Below are 16,629 nucleotides of genomic sequence, written 5' to 3'. Positions count from 1 at the left end.
AACTATTACTTAGAACCCTGGACATGATAGATTTTGTTCACAAATGGTTTAATTATCAAAATTTTATCAAAACTCATATGTATTTGTTTGTTTCTTCACGAAGAATTGTCTTATGAAGGTAAAAGAGTAGAAGATAAGATAAACATGTGGAATTTCTTTTAAAAATGAAGAAACATATACTTATGTTTACTAACTTAAACAGTATTTTGACAATGCCAATACTGCAAGCAAAATGTCATGAACAAGTTTGTATGTCTTTTAATTTAGATAAAGTTTTTGTACAATTCATGAACGCATCTGTGTGTAAGGAAATGTGTTATGAAATGCGTAAAATTATATCCGCTTAGCTTAACTCCTAATGTAAATTTGTTCAACCATATTGTATATGTAAAAAATGATAAGCCTACGTTGAATTTAAGATTGGGTTCGATCGGATGTTTTATAATGGTAGGATACTACGTCATCACGCACTTGCAAATGCTCCCAATCCTGACAATGGGATAAAGTTTTTTTTCCTAAATGTTCTCACTCGGACTCCCAAACAAAATTTATCCCGTTTACAGTTAAACACATTACCATTTGAAGCTGTGTCATATATAGATGCGGTGTATGAAGTCTGGTTAAAATCTGGTGAATGTTCGTTGACATCTTGTATATTAACTGTCAAGACAGGGCTATTTACGGTTGAAGTCCCATCTGTTACGCTAAAATAACAAAATCATTCGCGATTTGTGCATGGTTCTGTTAAATCACATTTTACAAAGCATGCGTCATCTTTTTTTAGTCCTTATCTGTTACAAATCGAATATTATTAGAGGTTGAAATCAAACGGAATTTCGATAATATTTAGTCAGTTATTTTATATATATAGAAATCTATATTTGTTTCATGTTATGAATTGGTAATCCAAATGGCAGACAGATTAATCAAGAAGGAAGGTAGAGAAAAGCAGTAACTTTACCCGGTTATGACTAAATGCGTTCCTTATTGCTCTTTTTCAAGTTGAAATCACATATATACCGGCAATTGAAATAAATGCGTGCATAAATTTATAAATAAACCTTTAAGTTATTTTACTGCAATCTCAATTTTACAAATTCATACAGGAAATGCATATGATACCTGAATACTATAGCAAAGGACGTTGTCGTCTCGGCGTCAAGACCTGCTGGTGGGTAAAGTTTCCGTGATGCAGGGTCAAAGGTGAAACTAGGGCTACTGGGTGTTTGACTGTGCTGAAATTTTAATTATTATGTAATCAATAAATTCACTGTTTTTTTTTCTAAAAATAGATTTCCAGAGTTTATTCACCGTTTTTATTTGGAAATCCTCCAAAGGGTGCGGGGATATGACGAGACGTCACGCTCAGTTATTGTTCTAAAAAACAAAACGTTGGATGACTCTCAAATATATTAAGTCAAATTACTCTATTTAAGTTGTTGTCTTAATATTTTTAAGAACATTTCGAATTTAACGTTCCCTCGCGTCCTTTTAAAATACATGTGTTTTTGGGCCTTATTATAAAGAAATGTCGATTTCCGCCGTATTAAATGGCAGATTTGATAGCACATAAAAAACTAATAATAATTATATAATAAAACAGATATGTATTTTTTAGCTGTGATCGCCTCAGTCAATATTATTTTTTCAGTACATATGACATTATATTCACCATCTAAAAAGTCCATATTTATATAACATTACATTGAAAGCAATCTACCCCGTTACTTATTATGCGATGGCTATTTCTGCATGTACATAGTTTGGCAAATCATATGTAATTGTCCCAAATATTAATCAAGTGCATACTTAAATAAGTTTATTTGTACATTTTACAAAAAAAATCTCTAGAAAAAATGGTGTGATATTTGAACTGATAAAATAAACATTAAAACATTAGTGGTGCTACTTTAAAGTACTAGTAAAACATACTACAGAATAAGTAAGAGCATTTCCCTCATTATCAATTGCCACGACAATGAAGATGTAAGTGCTAGTGTCCGCGTCTTCGGTAACTGTTTCTGAGGTGGCACCTGACGGGTTGATAAACTGAGGGGGATCACCTGTTGATTCAACTTGGAAGACAAAAAAAAACAAGTTTCATTAGACTTACAAAAAAATGACTTTAAACAATCATAGAAAAATGTATATGTAAACGATAGTAAATAAAAATGAACACTCCGTCGCCAAGTACCGTATTAGAAACTTTTAAAATAAATATATACCGTGACAATCTAGTTCATTTAGTTTTCAATAACGTATGATCGAACTTAACATTTTTAATTAAGAAATTCAGTGTATGTGAACAAGCTGAAAGGAAAGGGTTTTAAAGGATTTTATTACATGACTGGACTTAAGATAAATGTTCAATTTGATGCAGGTCTAGACCACTAACTTGTGTGCAGAATTTCAGATCATTTGCCCACTCCTTTTTTCCTGAATAATTATTCTTATTGAAAAACGAGTCAACAATGAAAAATGTTTCACGTTGCAGTAGTTAGTTAGCATCTGAACTTAAGAAATGTAAGCATGTATATTATAAACGGCCGAAAAAATCGCTATTTTCAGCTGCTACTGACTGTTTTGGTAATATTGTTCATTTTCGGTATGTTTTATAGAAAGTCATTTACGAGGTCTATTGAATGTGCATATCTTGTGAAATTAAATGTTCCGATACAAAACATTTTTAAAAAAATGAAATAAACATGTGAAATGAAAAAAAAACGAAATAAAATAAATATGCGAAATGATATAAATATGCGAAACAAAAACGCCATGATAGAAACTATCTACATACCTTTATGAAGAATATGTATCAACAAAATGAAGATAGCTAATGTATTTTCTGAAATTAAAAAGCAGATATATACATGTACATATTTTTGTTGAATTATCGGTCCAGGAAATTCATCTGAAGGGATTGCTTATGATATTCATTTGAAATATTGCTGTAATAAAGTCATGTATCGCTATATGATATTCATTGAATATAACATTATATGGATATTTATTAAAGTACATGTAATGGATTGAAGCTAACTCGTAAAGTGAAAGCTAGTATCGCTATATGATATTCTGAATATAACATTATATGATATTGAATATTATACAAATATGGACTTTTTAGCTGGTGAATATGATGTGATATGTACTGAAAAAAATAATATTGACCGAGGCGATAGCCGAGGTAAATATAAATTTTTTAGTACATATCACATCATATTCACCAGCTAAAAAGTACATATCTGTTTTATTATATAATTAATAAATAGCTTTTATATGGCTTATTAGATCTGCCATTGCCTACGTCGGAAGCTTGTCTTATTTTTCCATAAAACATCTTTTTCATGAGCGCATTAGCAAGCTTATTCTTATAGTGTTCTTTAAAATGTAAAGACGGTTACTAAAATACACTAATTTGACTCTTATCTAAGAGTCATCCATTTTTTTATCAGAATAATATATAACAACAAACTTGGCGTGCCTTGTGTCTTTCATGGAATTTCCAAAAAATCTATTTTTAGAAGAAAAACCGGTGAATATACTCTGAAAATCTATTTTTAGGGGAAAAAAACAGTGAATATACTCTGATATTGACCTGTTATTTTTTACAAAAAGTTGCTTGTTAGCCAATCAGGGAAATGCATTTCAAAGCTATTTATAGATTATATAATAAAACATTATATGATATTTATTAAACATATTTATTAAACTTATCGATTGAAGGAATCGCAATATGTTTAACTCGTAAAGTGAGGGTATCGCTATATGATATTCGTTGAATATAACATTATATGACGTTTATGTAAGTTACAATCTCATTAAAATCATATCCTAACTGTCGCTTCACTACCCTACGCTCGTAGGATCTGAGTACATCGCATTCGGGGTCGCCTCAATTTGACCTTTTGATTAGCCAATCAAATCATTGGCTTCAAAATGCTAAGATGTAAGTCCGTGAATTTCCGTCATAAAACGGTCACCATCGGAAATTTCAATGTAAACGGTTATCACAAAAGTAATCCGAATCCGATTTAAAGATGGCAGCCTCCACAAGCATAGGCGATACGGTGTCAAAAACACCCAAAAAAATCCATTCCTTGGTTGACCGTTGCTGTTTCTGTGGGATGTCATTCTTGGAAATAATTCTTTTATGTTGAATATTTCAATCGTTTTTGAAATTAAATTGTCAAAAGATGAAGACGACGCCATTTTGATTGATTAAACGAACTTGGTTTGAAACGAAGATTCTGATTGGACAACGAAAATTACGTTTGCTCATTAATATTCATGGTGTAAAGGTCAACTTGAGGCGACCTGATACGCAATGTACTCAGATCTTCGTAGCGGAGAGTAACGGAGCAAAAACGATGATCTGATTTTAATGAGATTGTGTAAGTTACGGATTCAAAGTATCGCAATATGTTTAACTCATAAAGTGAGGGTATCGCTTATGATATTCGTTGAATATAACATTAGTTGATATTTATGTAAGTTACGGATTGAAAGTATCGCAATATGTTTAACTCGTAAAGAGAAAGTATTGCTATAGAATTTTCATTAATGGTACCGATTAATGGTATCGCTGATATTTTTTGTCTTATAACAATATTGCTATATGATATTCATTTTTCTTGTATTTCTATACGATAATAACAGAATGTATTTATTATATGATATTCATTAAAATATATCGATTAAATGTATCTCATTTGGAATTCATGAAAAGTTTTAATATATAAATTTCTTTTGACATTCATAAAAGTTATCGGTTTATGGTATGGTGAAAAAGGTAGAGCATATAAATTTATCAATATATCAATGTCGAATCCATAAGAATAAAAAAAAATAACAAACAACTATCATATTATTACAAGCAATACAAAAGTCCCCTACCGGTTTGAACCCCAGCAACATTCTGAAGGACAATGGCCATTTAATAATGCAATTGTGGAAGACATTAATGAACTTAAATCATTTGAGTTTCTAGTTTGTCTGTATCATAGTAATGTGTTAAGTTTTCCTGCCTAATAAGAAATTATGTTAATGTAACAGATAATCAACAGATCCAGTTTTCTCAGGATGAATAAGTATTTTCAACTTTTCTCTATTTTAAGAAAAAAATTGGAAGAGTTCCAAGTTCTTTTAACGTGATCTCAGGAAAAAGTTTTTAGGACAGACAAATGACAGACAGAAGGTAAATTCTTAATATCCTTGGTTGAAACTAAAGTATAACATTTTTAAAGCAAAATTCTTAAACTAAAGAAGATAATAACTCTTTAACTAATAAAGAAGCTTGACTTATGAACATACAATAATTTTAAGTCTAAAGGAGACACCATTTTTAGTTACAAAGAAGGGAAGTAAAAAAAAACAATTTTCAAAAATATACCATTTACAGTAATAAAGAAAACAAATCTTAAGAATATAACAATTTTCACAGTTCAAAATAAAATAAAAAGTTATGAACACCCAGGCGCTAGACTTATTAAAATAATCACATATGATGTAGGTGTTGATAATGAACATATACATGTATTTGAATTTTGAAGTATTTCAATGAAGAAATAAGAAAGTTATAGAATAAATAAGAAAATTTAAATTTTAAGTGGGTGGGGTAATTCTGGAAATATGAACGCTTAATCTATAAACCTTGTCATATGATGAGGGAGTTTTAACAGTGTAGCAATACCACGTGACTATGATGTCATTTTCGGCATCATTTCCAAGACAAATATTGCTCGATTCGGAAAAGAAAATAGCCGTAAATATTTTGTTTCTGTACCAATTTCTTTGGGATATGCACCAGTCTACGGGGAAAAATATAAGCTTTCCACAGAATATTGGATCTTCGTCAGTTTGTAAGCCGTTTTATCAAACACTTTGCATAACCTTGGAAGTTGCTTGTATTAGAGCGGGCTTCAGTTGCAAGCTATTTCGTTTTCTGGCGTTATCTGGTCTACGCCATGATTAAAAAGTCAGGTTTACATCAACCGGGAGTACGGAAGGCAAAACTGTACCTAAAATGTTCATATTTTTATTATGAATGACATAAATCTTACATTTTTCTTCAATTGTCAATTCTGGCACCAGTTTCAAGTCGAAAAAAAGGACTAAAGTTTAAAGCAGATTTTAGAATCCGTTGCAAATGCAAAGCAACATGCCTACCGTTCCCTTTCTACAATTTAGTTTTTCATTGTTGATCTTTCACAGAGAGATTGTGAAAAAACTGATTGTTCCTTAAAGTAATAACACTTACTGCACGTCAAATCACGTAGATTTAGTCGAAAAATAATATTTTGGTTTCGTTTTGAAGATGGTTAAAGTGTTGCTCATCTTATCCTATGTAGTAAAATGTGTTTTATTCTATTTCAAAATGGCGAAATTGATAAGAAATATATGCGATCTCAGTGAGAGAAAGAGTTAAAATAAAAAAAACAACCTTTGTATGCTACGGAAAGGGTTACACTTTAACGCGAGTGGTGTAAAGCTTAAGGTAATTAATTTTTTTCAGTCTATTTTTTGTAAAGAGTAACTGACAAACACTGACACTCTTGAATGTAACGAATAGGTTATTCTGTCCTCAAAAGAATTACTTTTAAAAGGTTTATATTTTTTCTGGAATTGCCGTATAATAGATTTTTATAGAGTTTGATGAACGAAATTACAATAGAAGGGGTCAGTGCAAGATGGTACCTAACGTTTTTTAACATTAAATTGAGAAAAAGGTCATTTTCTGAAATTTTAGTTTTAATTGAAATATTTTAAAATTAATTCACTTATAAGTAATGTTATTAATAAAAAGAACATTTGAAACCAAAGTTGTATGTTTTACACCATTTTAACCATTTTATTGAAAGAAAAGTTATTTTTATCAAATGTGCTTATGCAAAAACGGTTCTAAATCCTATGGAGTTAGGACCTTTGTAACTTTTAAAACAATTGCATAAAGTATTTGAGCTTAAAATTTACATATCTTTCAACTTTTCAATCAACTAAAAGGTTATCATATAACCCCTAATGTATTTGCACATTAATATTAAGCTTAAAAAACTTTAGGCGTATCAAACAAATCACCAATTGTATAGTTTGTATTTGTTACACATCCTTTAGTTGATAAATTGATGAATATTTGATTGATTCATTAACTAATTGATTTATTGACTGACTACAGGAAACAAAAACAAATGAGTTTTAAACATATATTCTCCATAGAAGAAAGAAACAAAACTTTAACATTTAAGCCAGTTCAAATATAAAAGAACCTATCTTACGAATAAAAGTTTTGTTTTCAATAATTCAGAATATAATTACATGTATTTCAAAAATATTGTGTTAAGGAACTGTAACAAACGTATTTTCACTAGCCGACTACATTTAAATAACCTAAGTTACAAATATTATAAAAAAAACACCAGCTTTAGCTGTATAGTTTCAATATCTCAGAATATGGTCTCGAAAAATGAAACAAAAGCTACCAGAACATGCCTTTGTCGCTAAAATGTAAAATATTTATACAATTAACATTAACTACCTAAAGCATCCTAAATGCTTAAATTTTAAACATTTCCTCTTAAACAATAAATTTTATGGTGATATACATGTATAGAAAATCTCTAAACAATATCTTTAAGACTTAAATGTCTTCATGCAAAATTTTAAAAAGGGATGATATGGTATATGTGCAAAAAAGGTTCTATCTCCATGAACACAAAATTCACATAATAAAATTTGTTATAATTTTCACACAAATGAACATTTCTGCAAATTAATTTGACAAAACATAGAAGAAAACATTGTTGTTTTAAATTTCCATGCACATTTTGACATAAAATCAAAATATAATCATATTTTCATATGTATTTTTCGCCTCAAAACAAGAAAAAAATGGATAGGTTTAATGTAACAAAGGTACCAACACCACCTCTGGAGTTAGGACCTTTGTTAAGTTCCTCTGAGAACCATTTTCACCTTAAAAACAAAGAAATGGGTAACAAAGGGAGGTTATTCTAATAATAACGTTCTTTAAATCACAAAGGTCCTAACTCAATTTCACCCAAAATTGTAGTTAGGTACCTTGTTGCACTGACCCCTTCAATTTGAAGTACTATGCACATGTATCGGTATTAAAATCATGAATCTAATTGTCACCCGCATTAACATGACGTTGACATTTTATGCTTATTAAACTATAAGCACTTTCATCATCAGTCAGATTTTGTTCTTTGTGTAGAACAATTTTAAATATCATTAAATATAACTTGGAACTTTGCCGTGTAAACTTGATAGTATTGTTACTTAGTTGCATTACTTATGATTCTCTATTTATCAAAAAGGTCCAAAATAGCCATGAGTCGCCAATAAAGAACGAGAATGGACGCCATGTGGAGTAAACAAAGTAGATTATAGCATAAAATCGGCTATTTTTCCCTCTTTTGCCCATGTTATAACGGGACCAAAACCATGTGTTAACATAGTCACGCGCTCTTGTTATAGCCCGGTTTCACCTATGCGCAATACATACAGGGCCCAGTAAACAAACAAACAAAAAATGACGATTTGGCCTGTTTGCCAAAGAGTCATGCGCTCTTGTTATACATGTATTGAAATTTATTGATTCGAGGGCCTCAGTCGCATATTCAGGTAACTATGCCGGAAAAACGGCGTATAGATAATCTTGGTTGTCGCCCTTTCTAAGAAACGGACAGTTGTCAATGTAAACATATACAGTAGAATCTACCTGTCATTCAGTTTAACACTCCGATTAACTTACAAAACTAGATAACACAAAATTAATATTAGAAAAAATTTTTTATTTATGTTAATGTTGATAAATGCTCTTTATATTTCTTTGAGAGAATAATGCTTAGTGCCTGATTTTTTTATAAACTTGTTTGCTTGGAAAAAAAACCGATTCTGATGTCACTCATCAATCTGAAATCATTCTAAGAATTTCTGAGGGTCATGTTTTGTCTTGGGTAGAGGGTAGAGTAATGTTACGTTTTTTTCCTTGAGATAATAAATCTCCAAAGGCCAAGCTTTGTTAAATCAATTAAAATTCAAAATTTCGTTCGGTTCCGAGAATTTTCCAAGTTGTTGGCCCCGGAAAAATGAAACGCATACGTAAAACATAAAATTGGATAAATACCGTCCAAGCACAAGAATTTAATGTAATTGTGTTTTGTATAAACTATACATCACGAATCTGTTTGAAAATTTTGTGCTATAATAGCGTCAACTCACGTTTATTTCGTGTTATAAAGTCTGCAGAGTCCCTCGGAACTGTTGGAGCCCTCGCCCTCGGGCACCAACCGTTCCTCGGGACTCTGCAGACGTTATAACACGGAAAAACGTGCGTTAACCCTATAAAATAGTAAAAAGATAAATGATTTTACAAACCAACAGCCATCGATCATAGTCTTGAAGCAAAACATTCAAAAAGACGGAAATAACAATGATTATCAATAATTATATAAATATTTACATTCAAAAGTAATAGTTGTAATAACAACACCGGCAAGATCTATGACTGGGGTCCATATGACACTGATGCGTCCATTGAATAATTGATAGCTAACATAAGAAAAATTACGATTACATTTGAAGAGTATATTCAATTTTTACCCTTCAACTGTCAAATGACTTACTTCTTTATTTACATATCAGATCATTCACTTATTTTGGCATATGCATTATGTTTATCATGTTTTAGATATTAATATGTAGTCCTTTTTTAAATCTTAAAATGCTACAAAAATCCTGTTGAGGACATCTGCAGGTCATGCCGCGTGCAATGATCCATGCATTTACAGCCAATGACCACATCGATAAAAAATAGTCCCAAATAGCCCTATCGTTTTTATTCAGTTGAAAGAGACATTATTGTTAAAAAATCCTACTTGATTTAAATTTTTTCAAACCATAAATATTCCGTATTGTATTGGTGAGCACTCTGATAAAGCTGGGTTGACTGATACAATTAACTAAATTGTCAGGTATGCAGTTTATCAACAGAAATAAATGCAATAATAAAACAAATAGTGTTTAGTGTTCTTAAATGAACGAAGTTATATTCAGTTCACGAAAAACGATTACCGTGGGAATGAAAACAGGAAGTAAATTTTTTTTTATCAACGAGTGCCACTGTGTTAAAAAGCTAAATCTATCATACTAAAACATTGCTACAGGTTCTTTACCAATTATATATATATATGGTTATACGTATAAATAACTCTTTACAAAAGAATAACCTTTGACTTAAAAAAAATGCCGCGTTGAAGCGTAACCCTTTTCACAGCATACAAATGGAAGTGATCCTGAATGTGCACGTTCATTGAACAGGCTACTTAAGTCATCAAACTGAGCCTGCAACATTTTCAATATTGCCGTTTTGGGCGATATTTAGGGTTTCTGTTTTCTCTCTATTTTGAATTTTCCATGTTTAGTATTGCTACATGACACTAATAGATTTTTAATAATCATTACCGTGAAAGAACAAAGATTAAAGAGCAAATCAATTTCTTTACAAATACAGACAACAATTTTACGACTTTTAAAATCACTTATAGCGGAGCGAGTAAAAATCATTTAAATATTCATTTGTGTTTATGTAAATCGTATAAACGTTAGTAAATATAATGTTTTTCATGGTTAACATATTTAAAGAAAGAGAATGGTAGGCATGTTGCTTTGCATTTGCAACGGATTCTAAAATCTGCTTTAAACTGTAGTCCTTTTTTTCGACTTGGAACTGGTGCCAGAATTGACAATTGAAGAAAAGGGCAAGATTAACGCCATAAATAATAAACATATAAACATATTAAGGTAGGATTTTGCTGTCTGTACCCCCGGTTGATGTAAACCTGACCTATTAATCATGACGTAGACCAAATAACGCCAGAAAACGAAATAGCTTGCAACTGAAACCCGCTCTGATTCAAGCAACTTCCAAGGTTTAAGTAAACATGGTAAATCATTTAAGAAATGAGGAAGTTTCAATAAGATAAATCTAGAAAAATATCTAAGTTCAAGGGAGACATAATTCTGAAAACAGCCATGCTATAGTATTGTATTCTCTCACACATGATTTTATTGATTTGACTGATAAAAAGGAACACATACTTGACATTTGAAGTAGATATACCTTAAGAAAGAAAGAAGTTTTTTCATGAAAATTGTAAGTTCAAGGATGATAATTCTAAAACTATAGAGCTAAAATGATGCACTTTGCTACATGTAATGTAGGTGATGATAAGAAACATATATTTTAAGTTTGAAGTAAATACCGTAAGAAATAAAGAAGTTATCGTGTAAAATATTTTACTGTGTAAAAACTTTTATCAGAAATCTGGGCGGGGTAAGTAGCACAGTTTTCAATAATCTTCCTATAGTCGAGCTTAAAATGATGTGCAAAATCTCCATACTGCAATCTTTCCATATCTCAAGTTTCACAAAATAGTCTCATTATTGTTTTAGTTATCACAAATATTGTTATTTATACTATATTTTAAGTCTTTTTGTTGCCATAGCAAGCACATTTTTCAGCATAGGAAAAAAGGACGTGCATAATCTCCAGACACCTAATAAATTAATTAGAAATAAAACGAAATTATCTTACCAACAGCTAACATTGCACAGGTTTTTGTTTAGAACAAATGTCCATTATCCATTATGAAACGCTGTGGTTTTGTGCATAACTCTTTCGTGAGCGACCTAAAAGTTTTAAAAAGATGAACATATCTTCAATTGTAAAGGGCAACCTAGCAACTCAACTGCTGTCGTCTTTATAAAGCTATATATTGATCTATAATGTTTTCTATTTTAATAACAGGGTGTGCGTTTATATATGCCATATTATAAAAGATAAATAGTTTTCGACCATCCGTTATGTATACAACCCGTCGTCTGGGTTATTTTCATACTATAAAATGAAAAGACAAGACAAAACATAAGACTTTCACTGACGGCTATTCCGTGCATAATATTGCATTAACATGCCTCCAGTTGAGTCAAAATATTTCAATAAAATCAAATTTAAGAAAAATGCTCTAAAATTTTCGGAAGGTAAAAAGATTCAAGTATTTTTTTACATGTTCTGTGCGATTAATGACGGATTTTCCAGTACAATGTATTTACAACCATATTTCTACTAACGCAGTAAATGCTTTTTATGCATATTTTGACCACTTTTTGGTAATTTCAGTGGTTTGTATGAGTCATTGAAAATGTGTGAATTGCTTCCTTTTGGTTACTTCACAATATAAACATTCAGATACATTTTCAAAATGTTCATGAAAATTAGCATAAATCTGGGGGGGGGGGGGCGTGCTGCTTTAAAGGCGTTAATTAATAAGTGAGAGTTGACAGTAACTTGCACTTTCCATTACTAAACCGGGTTTGAATCATTTTAAATTTTGTCGTTTTGAGCGTTCTTAAGGGATTCCGTTTTTCTCTATCTTTTTCAACTTGTGTTGCTCCGGTATTCCTACTTAAATACTGTTTAATCATCATAAAGATATGGTGCCTGCTTTTTAAATATGTCTCTTGACGGCGTCTTATCTATGATATGTAGGCTTCATTACCTCTGATCCCCTTTCAAAATCCCATGTCATTTAGTTTTGCTCATTGTTTTCTCGTTAAGAGCACACGCATTTTTTGTTATTTGGGGATCATATGCCGCTTTTCATTGAATGGCATTAACGTGTAACATTGAAAATTTATTGTTTCGTGCATTGTCAGATTTAACAGTAACATTTTTGTTGAAATAAACAATGGCGTAGCTTGCGCCGCCTAAAATGTAATATTTATATTACCAAGGTTGTCTGGCTATCCTTATCCGGTACCGAAACAAAAACAAAAACTGAATCAATTAAAATGGACATTACAAAAAGGCAAACAAATAAAAACAAATCAAATAACAGAAAATCTTACTTGACAAATTACATACAGAACGTTTAAGTTAACCACTCTTTTAATAAGTCCAAATTGTTAAAATAGAAACGTAACTTTTGTCCAAGCTTTGAGGAAAATATGTTAATTTACATCACTGCTAAGTTCATCTCATCTGAAAAAAAGCAAGAAAACGGTGTGCAATGAACATGTTTCATAATACGCCTACATCGATGCAATTATAAAGTACAAAGTACAAGTTGTAAGATAGGCGTTTACTTTTCCTGCGCAAAGTAATAAGCTTTTTCTACGTTATACTGCAAGTATGTATCAATTATACAAAACATTATTATATCTATAACACAATAGCACAAAAAACAGACTGATTAAAGAAATGCGTACAAATAAGCGGATGTTATGTTCTAGCATTTATATACAGGTATAACCTTTATGAAACGAATATAAAACGAATACAGTAAAACGTTGTAAAACGGACACTTTCTTTCTTTTTCCAAAAACAAATTCTATAATATTGACAGATTGTTTTTTTTTAATCGGAAATTAATAAGTTTACATCTATCGGAATGTTTCATCTATCTAAGAAAAATAAATTTGGTATACATAATAAAATAGAATGATAAACATAACTAATATAAATTATACATGAATTGTATATACATGTTTGATAAAAAATCATATATGAAAGATGTAAATGACTGATACAAATCATGTATGAGTGGTGTATATAACTCATATAACTCATATATAAAGTTTTTAAATAATTGATAAAAATCATGTATGAATATTTAAAATAAAAATAAAGACTATTTTTTTCCAAAACTGCGTATGTTATATATGATAAGTGCATGTGTTTGGATTAATAAATATACAATATGTCAGGATTTTAAGGCGTTTAGAAATTTTACACCCCAAGTGTCTGTACTTTAATAAACTACTATCTTAAATGTCAAATTATTTATACTGTGTTATTTTAGTATTTTTAGTTTTGTTGTGCGCAAATGAAACAGGATATGTTTTATTTAATCTCAAAATTATTTTGCATAAGAATGTATGGTCGTACGCAATTTAAATATAATTTGATTCTTTTTATTTCACATTAAATAATCGATGAACGATGAATAACACAATCAAATTTAAGCCAAACAAAGTATATGAATTTTGATACGTCATTTACCCATAGCGACTAGAGTTTGTTTATATTCTGTATTCTGCAGTAGCAACGTCAATTACTTATTGTGCCTCAGAAGTCCATATTTATTATATTCTTAAGAAATGCCAAGCATGTGTTTAATAATGTTTTATTAATGGATTTAGAGCATGTTAGATTTTTTAACAACAGAAGAACAGAAAAAAGTAGCGCTGAATGTGTAGTACTAAATGTGTTATAAAGGTAGCAAAATGTAAACAAAGTAGTATTTTGACTTCCATACACTATAATTATACCAATTTGCAACAAACCAATGAATCTGTAACAAGACACCAAAAATAAAAGGTTTTTTGAGACATACAAATAAAAAATATTCATGAGGCATAATGGGCCTTTAAACGTTTAATATATTACATTTAGTACATAGTCCTTTCACGTATTTTAATTTTACTTTTCATAGTATATTATATGGGTTTATAACATTCCATTACTTTTCATTTTCTAGCAAAGCTAGATCTGTCAATTGTTATTTCTCATAAGAAAATACAATACTTGTGACACTAGTGTCTGTTGTTTCTTGGTTTATGTCGTTTTGGTTTTTGTTTAGTTTTCATTTCATTTTCATGTTTTATGGTGTTTTTTGTTTGTTTATTGTTTTTGTGTTGTTTTTTGTGTTTTTTTTAAATTTTTTTGTTTTTTGTTTTTTGGGGTGTTGTGTCATTTTTTGTTTTTCTTTTCTTTTTCATGTTTTATGGTGTTTTGTTTGTTTTTGTTGTTGGTGTTGTTGTTCTTTTATTGTGTTTGGGTGCATCAGTTCTTTGTTTCTTTTATTGAGGTAGCAAGAAGCAATCCAAAAGACAGAAACTAGCATGCAAATATCGTAGTTATAAATGAAGACGCACCATTGTAATGTTAAACCCTGGCTCCTCTATAACTCTATTGATTATAACTGTGTTTTATTAATAGGTACTGCTGATATTTGCATATCATTCTCACTAAAAATAAAGAGATTTTATCACAATTATTTCAAAAGCTTTCTGACTTAACTTTTCACTTCCTAATGGAACAGCATTACTTTATTGCTTTATGTCACATGTACAACGGCTAAATGATATGTCAGCTGTTGAAATACAAAATGCATTACATTTTATGATTTTACTAATTTTATGATTTTATGAACACATATCAACACAAGATGAAGAACATTTTATAAAGTATATACTCATTTAAGGTGCATTTATCGAGACATGTATTGATTAAAATCCATTTATCTAATTTATCAATACATAAATTATACTGATAAAATTATACCATGATACAATCTGTAGCAGATCATTTGATTTTATTTCAGATAGGATAGTGTATCAATACAGAAACAGATTATATAGTGACATGAATATGGAGATATACATAAATGATCAAACTACTTTTTTTCTAATACCGGGTATCTCCCAATTTTGAATGTTTGGAATAACGGATATATACGAACATATTTCTTTCATACATTTATTTTTGAATTGTTCTTTTCAAAAATCTAAACAATAATTTTTTTAATAACAGACCGCACATATTTAGCTTTATACACTTTAAAACATGTTGGATATTCATACTTGAAATACATTGCATATATTTTAAATTTACTACTATAATTCCATCAATTAACAACATCAATTTAAGTGTCATAATAAATCACCAATATCGTTTTCTATCTATCAGCAAATTTATAGTGTTTTGTAGAACAGAACAGTACTTTATTTATCTCAAATCAATACATATACCAATGAGAGAACAGAACAAATGCAAGATTTCAAATACATGACATATTGTTTGTGCAAACAGTATTTTTGATATAAGGACCAGTCAAAAATATGACGACACAAATATATATACGGAACCCCTCGGGTACATATTTTTTTCAAGTGATAAACATTTTAAATTTTAAAATGACTTATAATTTTGACTAATTGAATAAAAAAAAAACTGTGTATTTTGAAACGACTGGTATGATTAAGTCTGCACTTAACCCTGGGTGGTTTTTTTTAAACGTGCATTGATTATGCCTGCAATAGATACAAATAACAAGTACAATTAACTCGTGTGTAAACGGTTATTTTAAAACAATACACATTGATTTAAAATGTAATATTCATTACATTTATAAATTTATTGTCAAGAACAGGGAAAATCAATCTTGATCGAACTCGTTCGGCATGAGGAAAAAATAAACAAACATGTTATGTTGAATGAAAAGGGGCAATCATTAAAAATTTATAACTGACATTATAAACAACTATTTTACACACACACAAAAAACATGTTTAACTGACATTTTTTGACAACAATTACACAAAAAAACACATTTAATATATAAATTTACAAATGATCAAACTGGGAGGTTACAAAACCGCTCTATTTATCTACAAACAAATGTTAATACTTACAATTAAAACACACAAATAGCGTAAATCCAAAAACTTAAATCACGGTTATCATTAACTAAATAGAAAGTAACTCTATCGTGTGGCAAAGTATATATCAATTTAAACTATTGATCAGTACTAAGGTAATCTGTA

General features: G+C 30.0%; 1 protein-coding gene across 6 annotated transcripts in view; it reads right to left on the bottom strand.

Annotated features, from left to right (window-relative positions):
- LOC132742865 (neurogenic locus notch homolog protein 1-like) overlaps positions 1–16,629 on the bottom strand; it is a 27,221-nt gene extending 10,592 nt beyond the window's left edge. For 3 of the 6 annotated variants that reach the window (XM_060731358.1, XM_060731362.1, XM_060731361.1), the window contains exons 1-7: positions 16,498–16,629; positions 12,931–13,063; positions 11,618–11,712; positions 2,798–2,845; positions 1,933–2,075; positions 1,123–1,235; positions 577–704 (exon numbers count right to left, since the gene is read on the bottom strand). In XM_060731358.1, coding sequence (XP_060587341.1) covers positions 577–704; positions 1,123–1,235; positions 1,933–2,075; positions 2,798–2,845; positions 11,618–11,630 — 445 coding nt within the window. In that variant the 5' untranslated portion in view covers positions 11,631–11,712; positions 12,931–13,063; positions 16,498–16,629. Of the gene's footprint in view, positions 1–576; positions 705–1,122; positions 1,236–1,932; positions 2,076–2,797; positions 2,846–11,617; positions 11,713–12,930; positions 13,118–16,497 lie in introns of those variants that run through there. The other 3 variants (XM_060731360.1, XM_060731363.1, XM_060731359.1) reach the window with 2 other exon arrangements.

This window comes from Ruditapes philippinarum, unplaced genomic scaffold, assembly GCF_026571515.1.
Source record: "Ruditapes philippinarum isolate M1 unplaced genomic scaffold, ASM2657151v2 ctg563_1_1_1_1, whole genome shotgun sequence".
Taxonomy (NCBI): Eukaryota; Metazoa; Mollusca; class Bivalvia; order Venerida; family Veneridae; genus Ruditapes; species Ruditapes philippinarum.
This window is presented reverse-complemented; position numbering and strand designations above follow the sequence as displayed.